At 43.1% G+C, this 24,604-nt stretch overlaps 1 protein-coding gene across 1 annotated transcript; it reads right to left on the reverse strand.

The window, feature by feature from the left end:
• Positions 1-478: 478 nt before the first annotated feature.
• LOC121436697 (transmembrane protein 35A) lies at positions 479-11,226 on the reverse strand. Its single transcript, XM_041636701.1, has 2 exons — positions 10,992-11,226; positions 479-2,184 (listed from the first exon to the last, which is right to left on the reverse strand). Exons 1-2 carry the CDS (start codon positions 11,109-11,111, stop codon positions 1,804-1,806), a joined length of 501 nt encoding a protein of 166 aa, XP_041492635.1. The 5' UTR covers positions 11,112-11,226; the 3' UTR covers positions 479-1,803.
• Positions 11,227-24,604: the final 13,378 nt, after the last annotated feature.

Here is a 24,604-nt window from a genome sequence, read left to right on the forward strand (position 1 = left end):
GTCTCGAAGAAAAAAAAAAAAAAGCATGAAGGAACTTAAAAGGATGTGCACGTTAGCAGCCTTATTTGTATACTGAAACTATTACACCCTTTTCTTCTTCATCTAGTCTTTTGTTTCTTTAAGAGCTTGGAGCTAGGTGTGGTGGCACATACATTTAACCCAGCACTCAGAAGGCAGAAGCAGATGGATCTCTCTGTGTTCCAGGACTGCCAGCGCTACATAGTGAGATCTTATTTCAGAGAAGGGGAGGTGCAGGTATCTGGGCTAGGTGTAATGAGTGACACGGGCCTAGATGCCCAGTATTTGTGAATTAAAGAAAGAGAATCTCTACTTTGAGGCCAGTTTAGGCTATACAGTGAGACCTTGCCTTAAAACAAACAAACACCAACAACAAGAAGCTCAAGAAATTCACACGAACAGAAGACTCTGAGTCCCTTGTTTATGGGAACTTTTCTTTCCAGATATCCACACCATGTCCTCCAAATTTCAAAAACCTTTATTTTGAAAGAACAAGCGAAAGAAAACAGTTAGCAATTACCAAGGACGATGACACTGAAGAAAATACAGTAAGTACTGTTCCCACACACAGCCCCTGCCCCCTTTCCCATCCCTGGCACAACATTAAAACCATCAAAGCACATTTGACAAAGAAACAGCAGTATGTAACTACAAAAGCAAATTTCCATACTGCTCAATCCAACTAAGCCATGTCAAATGTCCTTCCCCTAGCTAACTCCACCTGCTGGAATGCTGAAGAGATGTAAAACAGACACTTCTGGGGGTATTTGGGACTCTGTTAAACATTCACAAAGTTCGGTGACAAATCAATAAGAGTAGAGGACTCCTCTGATAGGTAAACACTGGATACAGCTTTCCCATCCAATTTCAGGTTTCAGAAAACCGCTAGGGCTGGAGATTCAAACTTTAAACAGGACCAATCGCTAGTCCCCCGGTGGAAACTGTGGGGAAGCTGTCAGGCCCTGCCTGGTTGGCTACTGAGAATAGTGAAAGTGAGGCAGCTTTGGGCTTAAAACCAAATTTGGCTGTGTCTAGTAAAAGACTGTTAATTAAATTTCAAACTGCTAGCCAAAGAGCTCAGTCGCTTGGACTCAAACAAAGGCGAGGAGAGACTTCCTACTGTGCCGCTTGAAGAAGCGCACTATCTATTGCCTGCACATATCCCCTGTTTGAATTAAACTTGATGTTGAGTGTTTCGAACTTAAAAGCCGAACTAGAAGCTAATTAAATTGAAGAAACTCTTCTTGTAAAATGGTGAGTTTAAGTTTACAGCTTAATGCAGAGAGGGAGTTCCACCCCACGTGGAAATAGGTTCTTTCTTTTCTGCTAGAATAGGATTCTCGTACCAGGAGGGTTCCCTATTCTACATTTGCTGGAATCAATTTATAAAGGGAAGGATACCTGTGCAGGATTAGTTCAGAGCCCCCTCTTCCACACATGCGTGTATACTCACACACATGGCAGTTCAATCCATTCCCCCCACACAGAATCTCACAGTCACGTGCTTGCTGGAGTCCACCTCACAAACACAGCTCAATAGTAGCCACACACATGTACATGCAGCAACATGTGAGCGTTGTTCCAGGGTGACTAAAGGCGGTGCACGAATGTCAATGTGGGGAGGTCATTTTAGGGTATAGATGTACACAAGCCAATTAACTTGCAGTTTGTACTTTTTGCTTTTCCCCTAAGAACAATAAATCAAATGAAAAACACACACTGATATCTTCTTGGGTGTCAGGGAGGCAACTGCCTAGAAGGTCCACTTTTTGCACTTCCATTTTCCTAAGACACTTTCACTTTGCCCTGCGGGGCCTTCTCATATAAGGAGGGCTGCTCTTCTGCGCTCTCAGGCAAGGCCTTCTTCTCAGAACGGTCTTCCGGCTTGCGCGCAATCAGCAGGCGGCAGGTGAGCAGGATGCCGAACACCAGAGCGTGCGCATAACGTTTGAGAGGGTCGCCGACCAGCTGGTGGAAGAAGAGCACAACCAACACCAGCAACAGCAGGAAGAAGTTGGCCACATCTTTGGGACGCCCAGGGACCAGGGTCATGACGATGCCACAGGCCACTTCAAGAGCGCCAATACTTTTTCGAAGGATAATGGAGTTGATGCCCAGTTTCCTCAGCACAGGAAGGGCTCGGACATAGCTCTTGTATGCACGTTTCTAGAATAGGGATAGCATAAGGAAATCAATGCATTAATCACAATTTTAACAGCCAAATCAAGAAAACACCAGCAAGGGTCTGTTTTCCCTTTTTACACGAGCCAAAAGTATCTCATTTTTACCCTGTTCCTTAAATAAAACCTTGTGAATAGGGAAAAGAGGAGGCAATCTGTTTGGAATCTCTGTGATTAAAAACTATAAAAAGTATGGGACTGGAGTTTCTTCCCTCTGTTCTTCTGAAGAGGCAAGCAGGTCTCTCTGTCTCTCTCTTTCCTTCCCTTCACCCTTCTCTCAATAAACTCCTCACTTAAGCTCAAAGAAAAAGTATGGGACTGGAGAGATGGCTCAGCAGTTAAGCTGTGTAAGGCTTGGTGGCACTTGCTTTTAGCATCAACACTTGGTGGGGACTAAGACAGGCTGATCTGTGAGGTCAAGGCCAGCCTGGTCCATATATTGAGTTCCAGGACAGCCAGGATTGCATAGTCTAGAGACCCTGTCTCAAAACAACCACAATAATTAAAAGAGCACTGGGTACTCTTGCAGGGGACTTGGGTTGGATTCCCAGCAGCCACATGGTGGCTCATAACCTTTTCTAACTCTAGTTCCATGGGGACCTGCGTCTTCCCGCTTCTGTGGCGCTGCACAAATGTGCACAGACACATACAGAAAAAGCTCTCATACACATAAGAAAATTAGAAGAGGCCATGAGACCACTAAGGCCCTCAGCTGCCCCATCCCTGCTAGCACATCCACCTTGGATTTAGCCTCCTGAACCGTAAAAATAAATGCGGGTTGTTCACAAACTGCCAGTTTGTAATATTTTGTTATGGCAATCTGAATGGATGAAGGCACTAAAAGTAATAACTCAGCAAACCTGGTTTCATAGTATTTTTTACAAGTTGCTGCCTGTAAATTACTAAGGAAATAAAAGAAATTCATTGAACCATAAAATTGGTCCAGGCAATCCATATCCATACTTTCTAGCACTTGCTTTGCCCAAAGGACAAGACAATGCATGGGAAAACCTCACAAATTTGACTTACTTCATTGGACTGTATGGTAGTTTTTGTTTTTCGAGACTGGGTTTCTCTGTGTATCTCTCTGGCTGTCCTGGAACTCACTCTGTAGACCAGGCTGGCCTTGAACTCGCAGAGATCTACCTACCTCTGCCTCCCAAGTGCTGGGTGGCCTATGCCACCATCGCCCAGCAGTATGGTAGGTTTTTTTTTTAAAAAGTAGAGGTGAAATATATGTTTGTAGAGTCTGCCAAAATTGCTGATCAACTTAAAAAGGCACTGGGGCTACAGTTGACAGAGTAGTTGTCTAGCAGGTGTGAGGCCCTGGGTTCAATCCCCAGACTGCATGAATCAGGCATGTTGGCACTTGCCTGTAAGCCCACCACTCTAGAGGTGAAGGCAAGAAAATCAGAAGTCGAAGATCATCCTTAGCTACATAGTTAGCGGTCAGCCTGATACATATGAGACCACAGTCTAAAAGAACAAACCCTGGTTCCTTCACTGACTCAATATTTAGTATTTCCATATGCTAGGCACTACACTAAGTATTCTGAATACGAATCTGAATCCTTTAAAAAAAGAAAGCCTTATCTTATTTTTAATTAATTAATTTTTATTCTTACCATATTTTACATCCCAGCCACAGTTTTGCCCCCTCTTCTCCTCCCAGTCCCTTTCCCCTACAGCCTCCTTTCTCCCCCAGATCCACTCCTCCTCCTTTTCCTTCAGAAGAGGGCAGCCCTCCTAGAGCTAGCCACTGAATATGGCATATCAAGTTACAATTAACACTAGGCACATATCCTCATAGCAAAACTGGACGAGGCAACTCAGTAGGAGGAAAAGGGTTCCAAGAGCAGGCAAAAGAGTCAGAGAAATATCCCCACTCCCACGGCTGGGAGTTCCACAAGAACACCCAGCTACATAACAATAATGTATATGCAGAGGACCTAGCTTTGACCCATACAGGGCCCCTGATTGTCTCTCTGGTCTCTGTGAGTCCCTGTGAGCCCTGCTTATTTGATTCCGTGAGGCCTTACCTTCTTGTGGTTTGACGTTGAAAAGGGATAGATACTGAGCTATGTAAGTGTGATAGAGTGTTGAGTGTCACATAAAATAATGTAGTGGGTATAGTGGAGGCATATCAAATCTCCTCAGATGGTGTCAGTGACAGTGGGACCCTAAAGGAAAAGCTAGTGTTTACAAGTACCGTTCTTAATTAACACTAAGTTTTTCAAGGAGGGATCCCTAAATTCTAAAGTTTGAGCTTCTGGAGGATGCACAGAGGGGAGAAAGTCGGCTTCTTAGAGATCCTATAGTATCTTCAGGTCCCAGAACATCCAGCTATGGACTGAGTAGCTTCTCTGAATGCCAGCCCCCACCCCCAGCACAAATCACTTAACACGCCAGAATAGATTTTTATCTATGGTATTGTGGAATCTTTAAGCAGTCACCCTCATGTCCTTGTACCCACACCCAGAAGAAACCTTCTTTTCAGCACTGGAAATCAAACCTAGGGCTTCATGCACAAAGACAGGAAAACGCTGCACCACTGAACCCTTGTTGCTTCTTTCTTCCCTCTTTCTTCTCAAGAGAAAACTGAATGTGGGTAAGGCATTTCATCAAATCTTTAGTTCTAAACTGAGCACACACACATTGGACCTATTATCCATGACTCAAATGGAGACTGTATAGTTTATTAGAAATGGGATGATATTCTTTCTGTTGTAGAGTAGAAGAGAGACATCAAAAGTCTCCTACCATTGGCAGCCCCTTTCTTAATGCTTGAGGAAGGTTACCTCACTTTTTTTTTGAGACAGGATTTCTCTGTAGCTCTGTCCTGGAACTAGCTCTTGTAGACCAAGCTGCCCTCAAACTCACAGAGATCCTCCTGCCTCTGCCTCCTGAGTGCTGGGATTAAAAGCGTGTGTCGCCACCACCCGGCTACCTCACTTCTAGCAATAGAAAGCTCACATGCCATGGATCTGTAGTAACTAGATCTCTGAAGGCTTTAATGGTATTAATGGTAAAATAAAGAGAGCCGACTGACTCACTTTCCAAAAAACCTGTCCCAATTCACTTTTTTATGTCTACCTTTATTTTTCCATTCAAATGAAGCAGACCCTGAAGCCATAGTTTCCTGAAGAGGCAAAGAAGTGGGAAACAGAAGTGTTGAGTCAAATGTTTCGAATCTCTTCAAAGGCAATCATGCGACAGTATCCTTGGACCTGCATTTGTTTTATTGCTTGGATAAAATTACAGGTATCTTATTGCCTCAGTTTCCCCTTTTATAAATTAGATGATTATTTTGGAAATGTAATTAAAGATTCACAGTACCATAGCTTCAAGTGAGAGTAACACACACACACACACACACACACACACACACACACACACACAGAGAGAGAGAGAGAGAGAGAGAGAGAGAGAGAGAGAGAGAGAGAATTAGAAATCTGGACAGCAAAGTTACCCTTGGCAGGGCAGAACTGAGAAGGGCATAGACCATGATGGAGTGCTGGTCATCTGCTTCTAATGGGTACATACATATTTATATGGGGAGATTCTGAAATTTTCTGGAACAGTACAAGTATGTGTTGTCTGTGTGTTAGACTCCAATAAAATTTCCGGACAGAATTATATGCAAGTTGAAAGGTGCACTTACAAAAATATATTTTGCCCAAAATCTCAGCCTAGTTACTATCTTAGACCACATAAAACCTACACAAGTGCTGCAAAATATGCTGACTCACGTATGATTTTCATGAATTTTTGTAGAAAAAAAGCCACCTGTGAATCATAGAGCATTATCTGAATGCAATAAAAGCTCATCACATTAAATTGCCAACTATTCACATGAATGATAAGCACCTTTTCAGGGCTTCCACTTTCCATTGTCATTTATACTTACCTAAAAAGAACTCTAACAAACCTGATCCCATTAAGCAAAGGGGATTCTGCCTATATTCTTCTCAGGGCAGGTGAATCTGTCCTCCACTGTTAAGTCAAAACCACTCAGAAATAAAGGCAGATGTTGGCCAAACAGAGTCTACAAGCTTCCAGACACAGCTTTGGTGTAATGTGTATGGTTCAGCTTGTGTGGCTAGCTGTGCGAACTAAGCAAGTCACATCACACCTGAGGGTCTATTTTCTCCCTAAGGAAATAGATATACTGCACCACTTCCAAGAAGTCTAAGCATCGGTGAATTACTACCCTATTACCTAGTTGGAAAGCAATTAATGGCACTGATTGGAAGCATAAAAGATTGCCTATGGACATTAAATAAACTGCACAAACATGTTGAGAATGTCTCATTAGGGTTACACAAACAGGGGAGCACTTAACTAACTACAGATAACCAAATTAACAGAATTAACAAATATTTTCTGTGAGGGGATGCAAAGAATTAGAGACTTACCCTATGGTCCCCAAGGTCCAAATCCTTTGGCTTCTTTGTGACAGCATGTTGGTGTTTTCTTACTAATACATATGTGGTCTCCTGTGCTCACAGGATAAAACCACCACTTTAAAAAGCTGAATACAGATTGCATGCAGGTTAGCCATTCATATACCCCTAGTTCCCGCGCAGGAAGCTACTTAGCAGCATCTATAAGCATTGTCTCCCAATTCAAGTGAACGAATGAGGCATTCAGTCAAGGGCATCTCTGATCATACAGGATTCACTTTGGATATAGAAGACTGTATAATAACACTTCCTTAATCTGGGGGAGGTATGAGACAACACATACCAAATGGATTATTTAGAGATGCATGTGCTAATTCTGTAGGAGTGTCACTGTATTGTACAGCAGCAAGTGGAGTCTTCAGTATTGTCTGATTGCATAAAGGTCTGTTCACAAGAGCACATGAAAGTACATTTTGTTTTCCTATGCACTAGATTCTAGCCCCTTAAATGACCATTAAAATTAGTTAGAAAACCACTGCATAAAATAGAATCAATTATCACCATCACCTACTCAAAGATTTCCTTGAACACCTACTGTATCAGACATTATAAACATGTGTCTCAGCTAATGTTTACAACCTTTTGAGGTAGGAATTCTCATTCCCATGTTACAAATAAGGGAACCAAGAGTGCCAGAAATCTAAGTCTGATTTGAATGAATCCAAACCCTGCACTCTTCCAACTAATATTTCCTGTATTCTCCAGTCAAGCCAGGAGAAAAGTTCATATATAGTCTTTTGTTTTAATGGTTTATTCTTATTTTATGTGCCTTGGTGTTTTGCTTGCATGTGTGTCTGTGTGAGGGTGTCGGGAGTTACAGACAGTTGTGAGCTGCCATGTGGGTGCTGGGATTTGAATCTGGGTCTTCTGGAAGAGCAGTCAGTGCTTTTAATTGCTGAACCATCTCTCCAGCCCTCATATATAGTCTTTTGTTTGGTTTCTAGCACTTTTTCTAGTTATTCTTCATAGAGAAAGTAATGTCTAAGATAACATAATAGCTTTATTTATTTTTTCTAGAGACAGAGTCTCTCTGTGTAGCCTAGGTTGGCTTCAGACTCACAGATATTCACGTGCCTCTGCCTCTCAAATGCTGGGATTAAAAGTGGGCTTGACATGCCTAACGTATAATGGCTTTAAAGTAGAGGTAAAAAAAATAGACAGAAAAGAGATGTGTAAGTCAAAATTTTAAAAATTGGCTCAGAAAAAGAACAACCCCTCAAAATATAGATTGGGGAATTGAACTCATACAAAAGAAAAAGAAAGAAGAATGTCAGGTATTTTTAAGAGTCAGTTGTAGGTTTTATCAACAAAAAAATTCAATGACTCTCTGTGCACATGATTTCCAATCTCCTCTCCAACAATAGCCTTCTCTATAATCTTGGATAAATCGTTAAACCTGGTGTGCTCCAATTATCCATTAGTAAAACAGAAAGGTCTAATAAAATGAATCTACCTCTCGGAGATGTTCTGAATAAACAGCATAACTACACCAGCATCACCCATCACCCCCTTGAAATCTCATGAGAAATGTCACTGCAGTCAATATGTGACTAACTCCACTAATGCAGAAAAGTCACTTCAAAATGGGAACGAATCATTCCATCTGCCCCACATTTGGTGTTCTGAAGGACCATTGACCCCCTCTCAGAAACAAGAAATGGTTCATAATCAAGAATAAACCAGAAAAGATTGAAGGATGGTGATGAGGCAATGCTACAATGACTCATTAATTCACCCAACCATCCCACAAATATATATATGTGTGTGTGTGTATATATGTATATATATATATATATCACTTTGGAGAATATATATATATATATTCTTTTTGGAGAATACACACACACACACACACACACACACACAGAGAGAGAGAGAGAGAGAGAGAGAGAGAGAGAGAGAGAGAGAGAGAGAGAAAATGTATATATGCTTTTAGAGACAAGGTCTTGCTATGTATCTCAGGCTAACCTGGAACTTCCAAATCTCTTGCCTTAGCATGCTGGATGCTGTCCACAAACGTATATTGAGCACATTTTGTTCAAGAACTGAATACTGCCTCATTTTCAAATGGGCTCAAGATTAAAGCTGGGATGAGTCTAGGCACTACGCAGTTAGCCTGCTGATGTCAGAAAGCCATCAGCAGCCACAGCCTGACACTCAGTGCAGGAGGGGACCCTGGAAAAGGGCAGTCTGAAAATCCTCTATAAGCTTCAGACCACTGCGACATCCACCTTGCAGTTAGATTTCCACCCCTCCAAAAGCCCCATAGTACAGAAACACAAAAGTGATCTAACACACACGCAATTGTTCCCTATTGCTCTGTTAGAGTATACCAATTTAAACCTTTTTCTGTATATGCCAGGAGATCTCCAGGCTGTTTTCTCTTGCTTTCGTTAGGCTGCAACAGACAGCTCCACTTCCTAGGAAGAAGCTCACTCTAAACCCATTTGTGGCTAGTACTCCTCATGAGCTCCTGCCAAGCTGGTAGGAAGCTTTCCGGTGGTGACTCCATCTTAGCCGAATTGCCTGCAGAGCCTAACACTGTACTTAGGGTGCAGCTTGGGGGTCCTCTAAGGCAGCTGGGTAGAGGTTCAGAGTACAGGAAACATAGTGAAGAAAGCTATGTACCTAAAGAAAGGGAAAGCTTAAAATACCTCTGGTGTACGTGCACAAATGTATAAATAAATGTACATACGAAAAGTAAAGCAAGAGCACATTCGTGCCTCTAAAATCAAACACTGAACTGGTGCAGCCAAGACAAAAGCATAAAAGCATTTCCCCTCCACTGCTTGCCTGTGTTCTAACCTCTTGAAGCCCTTTGGTGGCTTTTGCTACCTCACCCTACCCCCTTCCCCAGTGCAGGCAGCCTTGGCTACTTATTTTGACCTGCTTTCAAATCCATCTGGTCTAACATACTGGGAGGAGGGGAGATGAGAAGGAGAAGCATATTAGGATTTGCCTCTGGGACTAGACCTAAGCCCCCTTCCCCCACCCAAGAGTAATCCTGTGGTGAGGAAGAAACAGAACGCTCAAGCCTGAGCTGTGTTCAAGTATTTTCTGAACATCTACAATTTGCCAGACTTCCTCCATTTACGGCTCCTGTTGAAGGGGCCCTGGAAAGCTCTGCAGTGGGCCCTAGGAGGGCAATTAATCCCTCTCAGTGTGTGAGGCTATTCCTTCCTGCCTTGGCCCTAAAGTCGAGGTCCTTTTGCCTCTTGTCTCTCTTTCTTCTCTTTTCCCCTAAGCTCATTTTCATCTTGACCTTGAGAGCCCAGTAATGTGCTTACACTCATTACTGGCACTCTGGTGTAGGCTTCTAGAAGCTTGTCCCTGCAACCGGGGCGGGGGAATGGAATCGGCAAAGTGACAGGGGCGGAGGTGAGAGACCGAAAGTGCTAGAAACATCTCTTGCTATCTCCAAGTACTCCACTACGTAAGTCCTCATGGCACCTAACTGGGAAAGGCAGCCCAGCCCCCAGTTTGCGGAGCTGTTTTGGCCAGTCACCTCTGGGCATTCTAACTCTGCAGAGAGGAAACCTGCAGAGGGCCTGGCTCTGGGCAGCCACCGGAGGCACGGTGGGGATTACAGACGGTTTTGCAGGACAGGACGAACAGACTTGATAGATTGTGTAGATTAGCCTACGCACAAGAGAAAACAAGACATCCAGCTTTCCCCTCCAGTGAAGGGGTAGAAGCAGAAGAAGCTCCATGACCTTTATTTGGGGCAAGACTGCTTTGTCTCCAAGATCCAGATCGCACCCGGGCGCCTAAAGGCATACCGTCAGCTCTGCACACGGGATGAGGAAGAATACCTCGCCAGCCCCTACAAACCCCTAGCTTTAGGAGCCCGGCTCCTCACCCCACCCCCAGCTCTTCTTCTCTTTCCCCTTTGTTCCTCCCTAAAATAAATAAACTCTGGCTAGCTAAACTCTTTGCTTAGAGGGAAAGACTCCGACTTGGAGACTGGCTGTGGCTGGGACTTTGGGTGTGTGCTGGGAAGAGGGAAAGGCTCGTCAATGACAGGTGCCATGCAGGTCTCAGCCTTTTGCTTGACTTAAAATTGGGGGTCCTCGCTGGGCAGCCCCTCCCCCAATTGGCATGCAGTGGCACCGAAACAGTTGTTCCCGGCATAGCCCACAATGAAATCGTTTTTTGTCCAGCTGTTCCTTCTGAGCTGTAAAGTTGTTAGGGAGAAGGGAGGGTCCGCGGTTAGAGGAGAGGTTAAGGGAAAGGCACCGCACCGGAGCGGAGAAAAGAAAGAAAAGAAAGACGGAGAGGTAGTCACAATCCCATAGGGGTGCGCTCCTCATTGCTCGTCTACATCACTTACCATCTCATTGTAGGCATCCTTGCTGAGCCTGGGGGTCAACTTGATAGTCCCCATGAAAACAAAGAAGAGTCCCAGGGCCACAGAGAGGGCCACGATAGTTACGGTTCGTGGGGATGCCATGGAGTCGCCAAGGCAGGTCCCAACTAATCTTTCTGCTTTGCGCAGCCGGGGCTGTCAAGGCGCAGGCAGTTAGCACAGGGAGAGCTAGAGGCGCTCTGCGGAGGCAGCAGGCAGAGAGAATGACAAAGGGAGAGGAGGGAGCTGGAGAGAAAAATTGAGAGATCGAGATTCAACCACTCTCACTACAACAATGCTGGGTCCTAATGCCCTACGCTTGCAGGGCATAAAGGACCCTGAAGAAGTCTAAAAGAAGCCCTGAACTGAGACGGGGAACTTCCAATTCTTAAGTGCAAAGAAGGCAATTTATGCTTCAAGTTCAGCACCGGGAATAAGGAGTTTAGAAAGGCGTCCTTTCTACTATTTCACCAGGGACATTTTGAAACCCCCCTCACACCTACACTTCAGTTATTCAATCCTTATTTCAAACCTCATCATTTCCTTCAATCAAATCATTTAGTCCTCATGAAATCGTTGATTTCTGAAAGTGCTAAAATTCAAGGACAAAACTGCAAGCCCCACTTGGTGGCTCAAGTCTGCAATCCCAGTATTTTGGTGCTGGGGCAGGACAATGATAAGTTCTGGACCAGCCTGGGCTACATAGGTAGTTCAAGGCCACCCTGAGCTACTTACCAAGAGTCCCTCTGAAAACTCATCCTCCCGAAAAAAAATTTAAAAAGAAACCATTAAGTTCTCAGGATTGACACCAACTTAAGAAGACTGTTTCTTCTACTTCCTCAGAAACCATGTTATGATTAGTTAGTAGTTAAAATTTTTTCATGGGGCTGGAGACCTAGCTCAGTCTGTAGAGTGCTTGCTACATGACACCCCACTTTTCACAATTTGATTCTGTCTCTCAAAAGATTTAGCTTTCAATAGGCCCCACTGCTAAGCACCATCCCTCATCTCCCCACCCACTGCCCCATCCTACCAGAGCTTTGCTACCACCCACGCATTTGCTCACTCCTTTTCCTTTTCTTACTAGTCATTAGGCTATTGTGCTTACTCTTCAAAGGTCATTCATCTAATAACCTTTGCATCAATGTCACCTTCTCTATAAAGCCTCTCCGGATATAGTCCCAGCTACATGAGATTTTTTTTTCCTCCTTTGATGTTGTTCTATTACAAAAATCAATGCTTATCGACTATCTAATAGGGGCAAGAAACTGTTCTTGTAATATATATACTGTGAGCTAAATATGAAGCCCCATTTGTGGATGGGGACATTGATGGGATTCAAATGACTAGACAATTATATCTAGAAGCCAGGCTCATTTGGTTTGGTTAAACACATGAAATCTTTACTCCGGGAGTGGGTAAAGTGAACATCAGAGCCTCTGATAAGATTTGTTGCTCCGCTGCCCAAATTTGTAACCAGAGGTCTCAGATATATAGAATACATAGCCAGTGTGGAACTCACACTAAGAATGAATGGGGAGGTGACACACTAGGATCCAAACATCCTTCTAGACTGCACGGGAACGGTCAGTGATCAGAGCGTGGTGTGTCTCTCTGTTAGGGCAGAGGGTAATTGGGCAAGCTGGGTGGTGACCACCCCATGTCTGACTAGAGCTCACCCCAGAGAGACAAGCAGAACCCCAGCAGCACTGCTCAAGGAGGGAGGTGAAAATCCTGAATCTTTCTTTCTTCGTCTTCTTTTCTTTTGGTTTTTCAAAGCAGGGTTTCTCTGTAGCTTTGGAGCCTGTCCTGGAACTAGCTCTTGTAGGCCAGGCTGGCCTCGAACTCCCAGAGATCTGCCTGCCTCTGCCTCTGCCTCCCGAGTACTGGGATTAAAGGCGTGCGCCACCACCACTCAACTGAAAAGGAGGGCTGAGTCCTCCTCTATGAGTTGGCAATCAATAAAATGCCCTGCATATGTACTCACAGGACAGTCTGACTGAGGCAATACTTTCACCAAGGTTCTCTCTTCCCAGACGTGTCAAGTTGACATCCAAGATTAGCCTCCCCAAGCCTATGCCCTCACTGTAACTCAGAGGCCTCTTTCCATCTTGGTCACCAATCCTTCGTACTCCTCCCACCTACCCAGTCCAAGCTGGGCTGAGTGACTCCTGCCTCTAACCCCACCACTCACTCAGAAACCCGAGATAAGAGGATTGCTGTGAGTTCAAAGCCATCCTACGCTACATAGTAAATTTCAGACCTGTCTGGGCTATAGTATAAGACTCTGCCTCAAAACCAACCAAACAAAAAGTATCTGAAGAAAGAGGAGTACGAGGAGGAAGAAAAAGAAGAAAGAAAGGGGTGGGGGCTGGTAGTAAATACTACAGAATCAGCACAAATTCCCTTCAAAGAGCTTGTCTTATTCCTAGTGTCACCCCAGACAGTCCTTCCTGCCAGTCACAGGTGTGATGATTCCCTTATTCTACTGTGCCAGAATACCCAAGAAAAGCATCTTCAGAGTTTGCATTACATCTACAGGAAGGAAGCAGAGATTGAGAACACTCAGCTTAATCGCTCCCCCCGCCCCCGCCACCATTCTGGGCCTCCAGTCCATTGAACAGTGTTTCCCATATTTCAGTTGCATCTCCCACCCTCAATTAAACCTTTCTCGGGGCTGGGGAGATAGATAATTCAGCAGGAAAAGTGCTTGCTGTCCATGCACGAAGATTCAGTCCCAGGCACTCCTACACAAGCCAAGCATGGTGGCACATACTTGTAGCCCCGTTATGGTGTGAGAGGGGCACAGAAGGATGAGGGGATAAGGAAAACCTGGATAATTGGAAACAGGTGGCTCCTGAGGGCTGGCTGGCTGACTGTCCAAATAGAGTTCCAGATTCAACAGAGACCCTACTTCAACATATAAGGCAGAAAAGCAGTTGATAAAGATATTCTGACATCATCTTCTAGTCCCCACATGTACCCACTAGGCACATATACAACACACACACACACACACACACACACACACACACACACACACACACACACCACAGAAAAAGAAAAGAAAAATATTGGAAATAACCCTATAGACACACCCAGAGGTGTGTTTCCATAGTGATTCTAAATCCCATCCTGTTGGTAAACAAGGTTAACCATATCGACAGGTACCCTGAGCCCGAGCCCTCTGAAATAGTATGTACCTGGTGCCTCATGCTCAATTCCATTAAGGAAAATTGGGCCCCGTGCCCTTCATGCTGAGTCTCTTGGTGACTTCCTTTGGTGACTAAAAGACAAGGAACATCATTTGAAATAATCTGAAGCATGATGCCTGAGGAATCTCTCCATTGTAAGCCAGCTCTTGTCTTCCTATTACTAGGCCAAAGACATAGAGGACTTCCTTCAGTTCAGCTTCCTTGGATTGAACAGTCAGGGCCGGGCCTGGAAGGCCCCCATGAACTTTCAATGTGTGATGTAGCAGTGATAAGCATTCTCTACACTCCCACATCTTCCTGAAGGCAGCATGCGGTATTCTGGGTCCTGAGTGCTGGATACAGCCACAAACCGACTCCTCCACACTGCCCTGAGCACCAGAGCATACTTCAGTGGAGTTAGAACTTCAAGGGTGTCGTGTTCTCCAGGCTGTCCATGTACGATAGGTTCTCACACACCTTGCCAGTGACATTCTGGGGATGTGTGTCCCCCTTTTCCAGGTAGTTCTGTGCTCATTGTCACCACGGATTTGGAAGCTGACTCTATGAAAGGACTTTGAAGGTGCCAGCATTCATCTTGAGTTTGGCAGCTAGGCCTGGCTATGGATCTTATTTTGCTCCATCCACTGGATAAGTCTGGGAGAGAAGAGTCATGGACCCGTCCCCCACTGATTGAAGCCTTGTGACTTAGGCACTGCAGGAGAACATGGAAAGTGGGATACAGACACTGCTAACAACGAGCTTGTTGCTACACAGCAGACAAGAGAATCTGTTTATTTTCATACACATTATACATGTCTGGAAGGAATGCACCAAAGTATAAAATGGTAATATTTCAATTTTTTTCAAACATCTTACATTGAACATGTCAATAAAATGAGCAGTCAGGGAAGACTATGTTTCAGAGTTAAGTGACTGATTATATATAATGTATTGTATATAATGTATTTCCATTTCAAATGACATGATAATGGGAATAACACATACTCATAAAAAATGTGTAAAACGTTAAAGGATATAAGAGAAAATAACTCTTGATTCCACTATGAAGACATAGTACTAATGTTTCTGTTGGTCAGTTTTTGGACTGACCTTTTCCTTAATCCCTCTTTATGAAGAAGACATATGTAAATTATTACTTTTTCAGAATTTGACTACTTTAGTATGTTTTATACCCAGGTTTTATTATCTTTTATTTTTATCACTATATTCCTGAGTTAAGGTAAAAGTCCTAACTTCAGGGAATGTCAATGGGATCCAGCCTCTAGCTCCTCTTTATAAGGCCAATCAAAGGATTTAGCAGTAGGCGGCAAAGGTCACACGGAGTTTAATCATCAGTATGATTGCACTGGCAATGGCAGAAGCCTGATGCTCTAAAATCTGTCTTCTGTGTTTTTGTTTTGTTTTGGTTTTGAGACAGTCTTGCTATGTAGCCAAGGTTGGCATTGAACTTGTGACCCTCTTGCCTCCAAATGCTAGGATTGCATCTTCAAAGTGCTTATAACAGTGTTAGTGTGGTATAGGGAATAGAAGAAACAAAGGCAAGAATTGGGGGTTACAGTGTGTCTCAGTTGCTTTCCTATTGCCTTGATAAAACACCATTAACAAGGCAATTTATAAAAAGAAAGTGTTTAATTGGACTTTCAATTTTAGAAGGTTAGAGCCTTTGGTGACATAAAGACATGGTAGTGGGAACAACTGAAGGCTGATATGCTGAGCTGTCAGGTGGAAGAAGGAGGGACAGTGGGAGGAGGGCAAGGCTTTTGACACAGCTATTCTAACAAGGCCACAGTTTCGAATCTTCCTCAAATAGTCCTACCAAGTGGGCACAAGTATTTACACATATGAGTTAATTGAGACAGTCTCATCCACGCCACCACACCACGAGTAGTCCTTGGCATCTTGGCCTGCCCATGGTCCCATTAATCATTATGCTGGGTTAGTCACTCAAGGGCAGTCATGCCGTTCTATATTAGGTACAATGTGCTCTTTCTCTTAGTGAGTAGGGTTGGCATTTTTTTTCTTAAGATGGTCATAAATCACATCTAGAGTTGGTGGAATCCTAGTTAGCTGTAGCAGGAACAGGCTCAGGAGAACTCAGAAGAAAACGGAAAGCAAAGAAAGATGGAATCCCCAAGAAAGTCACAGAGAGTTCACTAGGTTAGTGGCTGGACCCTCCTCGAATCCCGAGTGTGAAGCCATCACTCCACTTCTGTGGAAGTGAGGCCTGAAGTATGTGTCCATAATAATTAGTATCATTCTTTATTAGTTAGATTTTTTCCTTTTTGAGATTTGTTTTATTTTCAGTTATGTGTGTGTCCGTGTGTCCACAAGACTGTGGGTGGTCATTTAGGCCAGAGGTGTTGAATCCCTTGGAGTTGGAGTTACAGGAAGTTTCAAGCCATCTGACATGGGACCTGGGACTTGACCTCGGTTGCTCTGAAAGAACAGTATGCATTCTTTTATTTCTTCATTCATTTATTATGTATACAGTGTTCTGTCTGCATGTGTGCCTGCAGACCAGAAGAGAGCATCAGATATCACAACAAATGGTTGTGAGCCACCATGTGATTACTGGGAATTGAACTCAGGACCCCTGGAAGAGGGACCAGTGCTCTTAACTGCTGAGCCATCTCTCTTTGCCTGGTTAGATTTTTTTCAAATGACACAAGGGAATCTCAACTGAGAAATTGCTTCTGCATGAATTTTAGGGTTTTCCCTATTTATGCAAAGAATATATGTTATTTAAGTAATATACAAAAAATGTTGTTGTCCTTCCTTCCTTCCTTCCATCTTTCTTTCTTTCTTTCTTTTTTTCTTTCTTTCTCTTTCTCCATCCTCTGTCTCTTTCTCTCTTTTTTCCTCCCTTCCTTCCCTCTTCCTTCCCTTTCTTTCTTTCTTTCTTTCTTTCCTTCTGTCTTTCTTCCTTCTTTTTGAGACAGAGTCTCCTTTGGCCCAAATTGGCTATGTATTTGAACTTCAGATCCTCCCACCTCCCACCCCTGAATTTTGAGCCTGCTGGTGTTTGTGACACACATCTAGTTATGCAGTGCTGCTAGTCAAATGCAGGGTTTTGTTCATGCTGAGTCAGCATTCTACCAATTGAGCTAGCTATATGCCCAGATCCCTTGCTATCAGTTTTTTTTTTTAATATTAAAAGTCCCCCACAAGTTCATGTGTTAAAAGTTTGGTTTGTAATTGTTGGCCTTATTTTGGGAGCTGATGGAAGTTTCGAGATGTAGAGCCCAATGGTTACTGAAGAAATGTCCTTCCTGGGAAGGGGTCTAGATTTTGCTATAGCTCCTTCCAGTTTGTCTGAGCTTCCTCTCTACCTTGGGGGTGGAGGGACTATGTGTTCCACTGTATGTTCCCATTATAATGTCTGACCTCTCATCAGACTCGCAACAATGGAACCAGCTGGACAGGACTGAAACCATGAGCCAACTTAAGTCCTTACTCTTGTAAGTTGTTCATTGCCACATAATTTCTCACAGAGATGTAAAATCTAACACAGAACCCACTCATTCATTAAGATAAGATCTCGCTGTGCTGCCCAGAATAACCAGGATTTTTAGGCTCAAATGATACTCCTGTCTCATCCTCCTAATTAGCTGTACCTGAACGTTTACAACACTACTTCTAACTGAGACTAGAGATCATATCACTAGGGATTTTATCCTCGTGTTATTATCATGAAAACATTCCACCCATTTTATTCTCTGACTGGCTGTGGCCAGCTTACAGAAAATCTGTTGACTGTTTTCAGCCACTTGGCTGAACTCTCTTCTAAATATTTCTTCTGTTCTTAAATCCTATTCATGTTTCAATTGACTCCCCCTGGGTATTTTCTGAATAGACAACCAAATGTACTGCAAATTATGATAATTCTTGACTCGCTTCCAGTAACTGTACCTCATTTCTTTTCTCATATCTTACTCTATTTGTTAAGAACCCATGTTTAAGCATTTGCCTGGCCTGTAGCAACCGATGGAATTACACTTGCCACTTGTCAAAGAAACCATGAACTGGAGCACCAAGAGAAGCAAGGAAACCATGCCTTTTACTATTTGGAAGTGATAATCGCTATGGAAGACTCCATTGCTATCGAGAGATGAAGGATCTGACAAGCTAATATGTCTTTTCTCTTCCTAGGTACTTCTGCCATCCAGATTCTTCCTGCACTTTCAACCAATGACTGACAGCAACAGCATAATTCACAGACAGACATTTCTACCCTCTAGATGTGTTTGCCTTTTGTTTCAAGTGAGAAGAGGAACACACACACACACACACACACACACACACACACACACACACATTGTAAGAGGCCACTTGTTTGTTTCTTGCTGCCCAGACTCCCAAAATAACCACACAGAAACTGTATTAATTAAGTCATTGCTTGGCCCATTAGCTCAAGCTTCTTATTGGCTAACTCTTACATCTTAATTTAATCCATTTATATTAATCTGTGTATCACCATGAGGCAGTGGCTTACTGGGTAAAGTTCTGGTGTTTGTTTCAGGCTGGGCTACATGGCTTCTCTTGACTCCGCCTTCTTTCTCCCAGCATTCAGTTCAGTTTTCACCTCCTAGCTTTATTCTAGCCTATCACAGGTCAAGGCAGATTCTTTATTCATTAACCAATAAAAGCAATACATATATAGGAGGACCTCCCACACCACACACACACACACACATACACACATGACATATGCAGAGATCTAGTTGCCATTGAGTATTGGCAGTTTTCAAGGACTTCCTAATTATCTTCATTTGCATCCCCACTACTAAGAACTGCACTATGCTTCGTTGCCTGAAAATGCAGGGACTTCAGCTACGTCTCAGTGAAATATTTAACTCCTACCTGTTTCCTGAAGGCAATGTATGTTCTTTACAAGGTAGGTGTGAACAACAGCTCCAAGGAGAGCTTGCACAGCAATGGTTCTTTCCTCAGCTTCCCGAGGTGGTGCTAGTGGAGATCCTCCACAGGATCAGGCTGGATGTGTCAGTTGTATTTAATCCTGAACTCTCAGGTAGCTGTGCTTGGCAAGTACTGCTCTTACGTGTTACCTTTTGGAGTTATGTCAAAAAGAGGATAAAGATTACACAGTATAGTTATCAGCATTTAGTAACAGCAAGGACTAGGTCAGAAACTGAGCATATGGCCAACTCTTTTCTGAAATGCTGTGTTCTGTGAGCACAGCCATTGCACTATATTTCCCTCTAGAGTACATAGCTAGACAATTTCCAGTTGTTTTTGGAGAGAGGTAAATCAGTTCCCCATGACCCCTGAGTCCTGAGCATAGAACACAAAGGAGAGCACAAGCCCGTTTCTTCATGTAAGTGTCTTATGTGAATGCTAGGTTCATTTGTCCTGCATGGGAGATGATGGAGTACAAAACAGAGGCCTTCCAAATGTGATGCTCAAGTCCCACTACCTCAACATCATTTGGAAATGTGTTTGAAACATAAATTCTTTGGCTTATTCAATCAGAAATGGTGGAGATGGGACCTAAAGCATTAGAGTAGTAGCTTTTGTTTGTTGTTTGTGTGTGTGTGTGTGTGTGTGTGTGTTTGTGTTTATGTAAGCATCAATGCATGCATGTGCACATCATGTTTGTTTTTTTGGTTTTTTTTTCTAAGACAGAGTCTCACTGTGTGGTTGGCCTGGAACTTTTTAGGTAGTCTAGGTTGGTCTTGAACTCACAAGGATCCACCTGCCTCTGCCTCCTGAATATTAGGATTAAAGATGTTTACCACCTAGTCCATCATTATGCCTGTTTTTTTTTTTAAATGTGAGTTCTGGGCATCAAATTAAGGTCTTCATGCTTGCAAGGCAAGGGCTTTTGTGATATATCTATATATCTAACCCTGGTTATAGATATTTTTGAAATAAGTGTAGGGTTAAGCCAGCCCCTTTAGGGGGCGGGTTTGCCTCGGGCGAATGCGTACCGATAAATGGGAGCGCAGGAGGCGGCTCCTCCTTTTCTTTCCTACCTCCTGTGCTACGCGGGAACCTCGGTTCTGTAAGTTTTATTTAATCATTAAATTTGTATATATTCTTTAATATTTGCCTGCGTTTATTCACGCCGATACATATAAGGCCTACAATGACCTTAAACTGCAAACTTGTTGATCATCCTGCCTCACAGACAGGCACTGATTTGCATTTTAAAGGACATTCTAGGGAATTCTGATATAAACCAAAGTTCAAGAATCATTGGTTAAATGTTCAAACATTAAAGTGGGAAATGGGTATCTGACAGTTGACTTTGAAGTATAGTTCTATCATTTTCTGTGTGATCTTGGATATGTTCTTTATTTCTCTTTATGTCTCAGTTATTTTGTATATAAAGTCCAGCTATCAATGTTCTCCCCTGTGAGTTAGGCAGTTTCTCATGGAGCATTTGGGATACTGTGTGGCACAAATCAAATGTCTAATAAATACTGGGTATCTTTTATTACAAGGGCTGTTCTGGATTATCATTTTCATTTCCAGCAAGATTGGGTTCTTTCAGGGTGGAAAAATGTCCAGAGTATAAGTTTAGGAAGCAAACAAATAAGCTTAAGATCTGGGCGTGGTGGGACATAATGTGAGCATTCAGGAGGCAAAGACTGGCAGATTTCGATGGGTTAAAGGTTGGCCTGGTCTACATTGTGAGTGCCAGATCCACCATGGCTGCAAACAAAGACCTCATCTGTCTTAGTTAGGGTTTCTGTTGCAGTGAAGGGACACCATGATCATGGCAACTTTTATAAAGAAAAAACTTTTAAATGGGTCTGGCTTACTTTTTCAGAGGTTTAGACCATTGTCATTATGGCAGGACATGGCGTTGTGCATGCAGATATGGTGCTGGAGAAGGAGCTGAGAGTCCGATATCTTGATCTGAAGGCAACAGAAAGTGAACTGAGAAATTGTGAGTAGCTTGAGCATATATGAGACCACAAAGCCCGCACCCACAGTGACATACTTCCTCCAACAAAGCCATACCCACTCCAACAAAGCCACACTTCCCAATAGTGCCAGTCCCTATGGGCTTATGGGGGCCAATTGCATTCAAACTACCACATCATCTCCAAAAAAGCAGAACTAGGAAGCACCTGGGTGTGGCTGTGAATATCCATAACCTTGGTACTGGGAGGATGCAAGTGGAAAGATTGGGAGGTCATGGTCATGTTTAACTACATAAGGAATTTAAGGTCAGTCTGGACTATGGGAGACCTTAGCAACTATTCTCCACTCCTCTCTAAAAGTTTAGGAGCTACATAACACACTGTAACAACTCAGTTGGAGGGATAGGACCAAATGTTTTTCACCAACCAGTATCTTCACAGAATTGTGGGGCATACAAGGAGCGAGACACTAAAGCAATCCAGTTCTAGCAACCCTTGCATTCTAACAATGACACTTGAAAGAAACCGAGGAACACATTATCATCAGGAAAGAGAAGAGAGGCCAGTGTCTTTATTACGGGTTTTCTGAAGATGGCGATTTGGAGAGAACAGAAATTATAGCCTCTGGGTAGCTGGAGGATTTGTGCTTTTGGTGCTAAGTCCTAGGCATAAAGCTGAGATAACTTGTACTGATAGTTTCCCAGTGTGGAGCAGGATGTGGGATCGATGTTCCCAGGTTATGCTCTTCATCTAGCTGTGAGGGATGAGCTGTCAGTGCTGGAATGCTGGGAACATTGAATTGCAAATTTGAGCACTATAAAAAAGCCAAGGGTTGAGACCCTAGGAAGTGAGAAAATGAACATTAATACCAGCCATGCAAATGTAATATAGTAAATATCTGTTACCTTAGAAACTAGAAGTATGAAGGAGCTAGTTAGTTTGGTGACAGTTTCCAGGGTAATTCCTCCTACACAAAATGTAGGAGCTTTTGTGTTATGTTAACTCATTATGTACATGTCCACTGGACCCTCTATTCATAGCCCACTATCTTTTCTTTCTCTTAAAAGATTCCCTTTCTGAATTCTTTAGTTTGCCAGAAGGTAGTCCCATTCTCCCAAGTGCTTTCATCCAAACCCCTCGGCAATTATCAGAGATCCAAAGGGCCCCCAATATAATGTGTTTCTCTAAACACGGGGTATATACTTTAGAAGAAAGATTAGACACAAAAATCAGGAAATGATAGACTCTTCAACTGAAAAAAATTTTTAAAGGCGGCTTACAGTGGATAAAACTAGCCATCTGTGACTCTACCCAGAAGCAACTTCTGGTAAATATAATTTGTACATAGACTGAAGATGAGATTAAGATGCTTTCCAATATCTCACCTGGGAGCCTACAATGTAATTCATGTAAGACAGCTGTTTCCTTGGAAACAGTGACGCATAATGAGGATAGGAGGAAGGCAATATTCTAATGACAGAAGATTCTAGCTACTAGTTAGAGGTGGTGGAAAAGGAGAACATCAGAGAGTCAGTATTTATGAGGTACTTTTGGAGTCACAGGAACACCAGGCTGGCTGACTTGTCACAAATAATTCATTGGCAGAGCTCCCTCCAAACTGTTGCGCTCTATCTGTTGAAATAACAGGCGACTCTCTGATTGCTAGCTTGGCTTTCCTGGCACATTAATGCCTACAGGGATGATTCTAGTTAATAGGTAAGAATATTTCTGTTACGCGGTGTGCTATTCCTCACCAGAACTTGGTTTGCAAGCCAGTCACATAAATTTGCTTAGCAAGTTAGTTCTCCAAAGTCTTTTCTATATTTACGGATAAAATCTTGTTCTCCATTTCAGAGCCTGGAGTATAGGAACTTCACCAAGATTCAACAATTACACTTTTCCTTATTATCAATGTAACACATGTTCACTTGAGAAAACCTGGGGTGTGTGGAAATGGAAATGCAGTGAGCAAATGAATGACACCCATGCTATGGTGATGATAAGACACCATGGGCAAAGAAATTTATAATGGGAAGCGTTTGATGAGATATCCTCTACAGCCTCAGCATTTGAATGCTTTGGTCCTTTGGTCCCTGTTGGTGGCACTATTTGGGTAAGTTTAGGAGGTATGGCCTGATGGTAGAAGTGTGTCCCTGGGACAAGTTTCAAGGTTTCAAAAGCCATGCGCCATTCATTCCCAGTTGCTCTCTCTGTGGTTTGAGATGTGAGCTCTTGGTTCTAGCTCTGTGTCTGCCACCTGCTGCCATACTTCTGGACACTAACTCTCTGGAATCATCAGCTCAAATAAAGGTTTCCTTTATAAATTGCCATAGCCATGATGTTTTATCTTGCAACAGAAAAGTAACTAACATAGCTCCTTTCTTAGTCACTGTTCTCTTACTGTGAAGAGACACTGTGACCAAGGCAGCTATTATAAGAGAAAGCATTTCATTGAAGGCTTGCTTACAGTTTCAGAGGTTAGTCTACTATCATCACGGCGGGGAGCATGGCAGCGTGTAGACACACACTGGAGCAGTAGCTGAGAGTTACATCCTGATCTGTAGGTAGAGAGAGACACTGGGCCAGTGACACACTTCCGTCAACAAAGCCACACCTCCCAATTCTTCTCAGACAATGCCTCTCTCTGACGACTAAGCATTCAAACATATGAGCCATGGAAGCCGTTCTTATTCAAACCACAATAACCCCCCAAGCCCACTATCCAGAGGCCTGTGAATATTGTATGCATTTCTTTCTAGTCTTTGTTCCAGTACATTTAAAAAAAAACATTTGTTCTACTTTTTAAGTGTCTATGTATGTGTATGATCTGTGTGAATGCCAAGAGAATGTGGATGCCAACAGAGGCTAGAAGAGGACAACAGATCCCTAGGAACTAGAGTACAGATGGTTGTGAACTTCCCAGTCTGAGCGCTACGAACTAAATTCAGGTCATCTGCAGCAAGTGCCCCTAATCACAAGGCCATCTCTTTAGGACCTATTCCAGTGCATTCTTTTTAGATTTTTATTTTACTTTATATGTATGAGTGTTTTGCCTGTGTGTATGTATGTATGTATGTATTGTACCAAATGCATGCAGTGCCAGAGGAGGTCAGAAGAGGGCATTAGAACCCCTAGCAGTGGAGTTAGGAATGGCTGTAAGCCACATGTGGGTGCTGGAGATAAAAATTCAGGTTCTCTGCAAGAGCAGCTATTACTCTAAAATCGCTGAGCCATCTCTTCAACCCCCTCAATTTATTTGTTTTCATTACATTTACTTATGTTGTACCCTTGTGTGTTTGTGAGTACCACAGCACATGTGTGAAGGTCAGAAGGCAACCTGCAGGAGTCAGTTCTCTAGTTTCGTGACGTGGGTCCTAGGGCTTGAACTGAGGCCGACAATCTTGATGACAAGTGTATTCACCCGCTGAGCCATCTTGCTAGTAGTACCTGGGGACAGGTATATATAAAATTATAAATGCTCTCCTGTAGTCCA

The sequence above is a fragment of the Microtus oregoni genome, unplaced genomic scaffold (assembly GCF_018167655.1).
Source record: "Microtus oregoni isolate MIOR12 unplaced genomic scaffold, Mior012 000050F_002, whole genome shotgun sequence".
NCBI lineage: Eukaryota > Metazoa > Chordata > Mammalia > Rodentia > Cricetidae > Microtus > Microtus oregoni.

What these genes read in the sequence shown, in the direction of transcription:
- LOC121436697 (XM_041636701.1), bottom strand. Translation starts at nt 11,111, where the DNA reads ATGGCATCCCCACGAACCGTAACTATCGTGGCCCTCTCTGTGGCCCTG. An exon ending in AGGATGCCTACAATGAGATG is followed by an intron (nt 2,185 to 10,991) that starts GTAAGTGATGTA and finishes TCCCTATTCTAG; the next exon opens with AAACGTGCATACAAGAGCTA.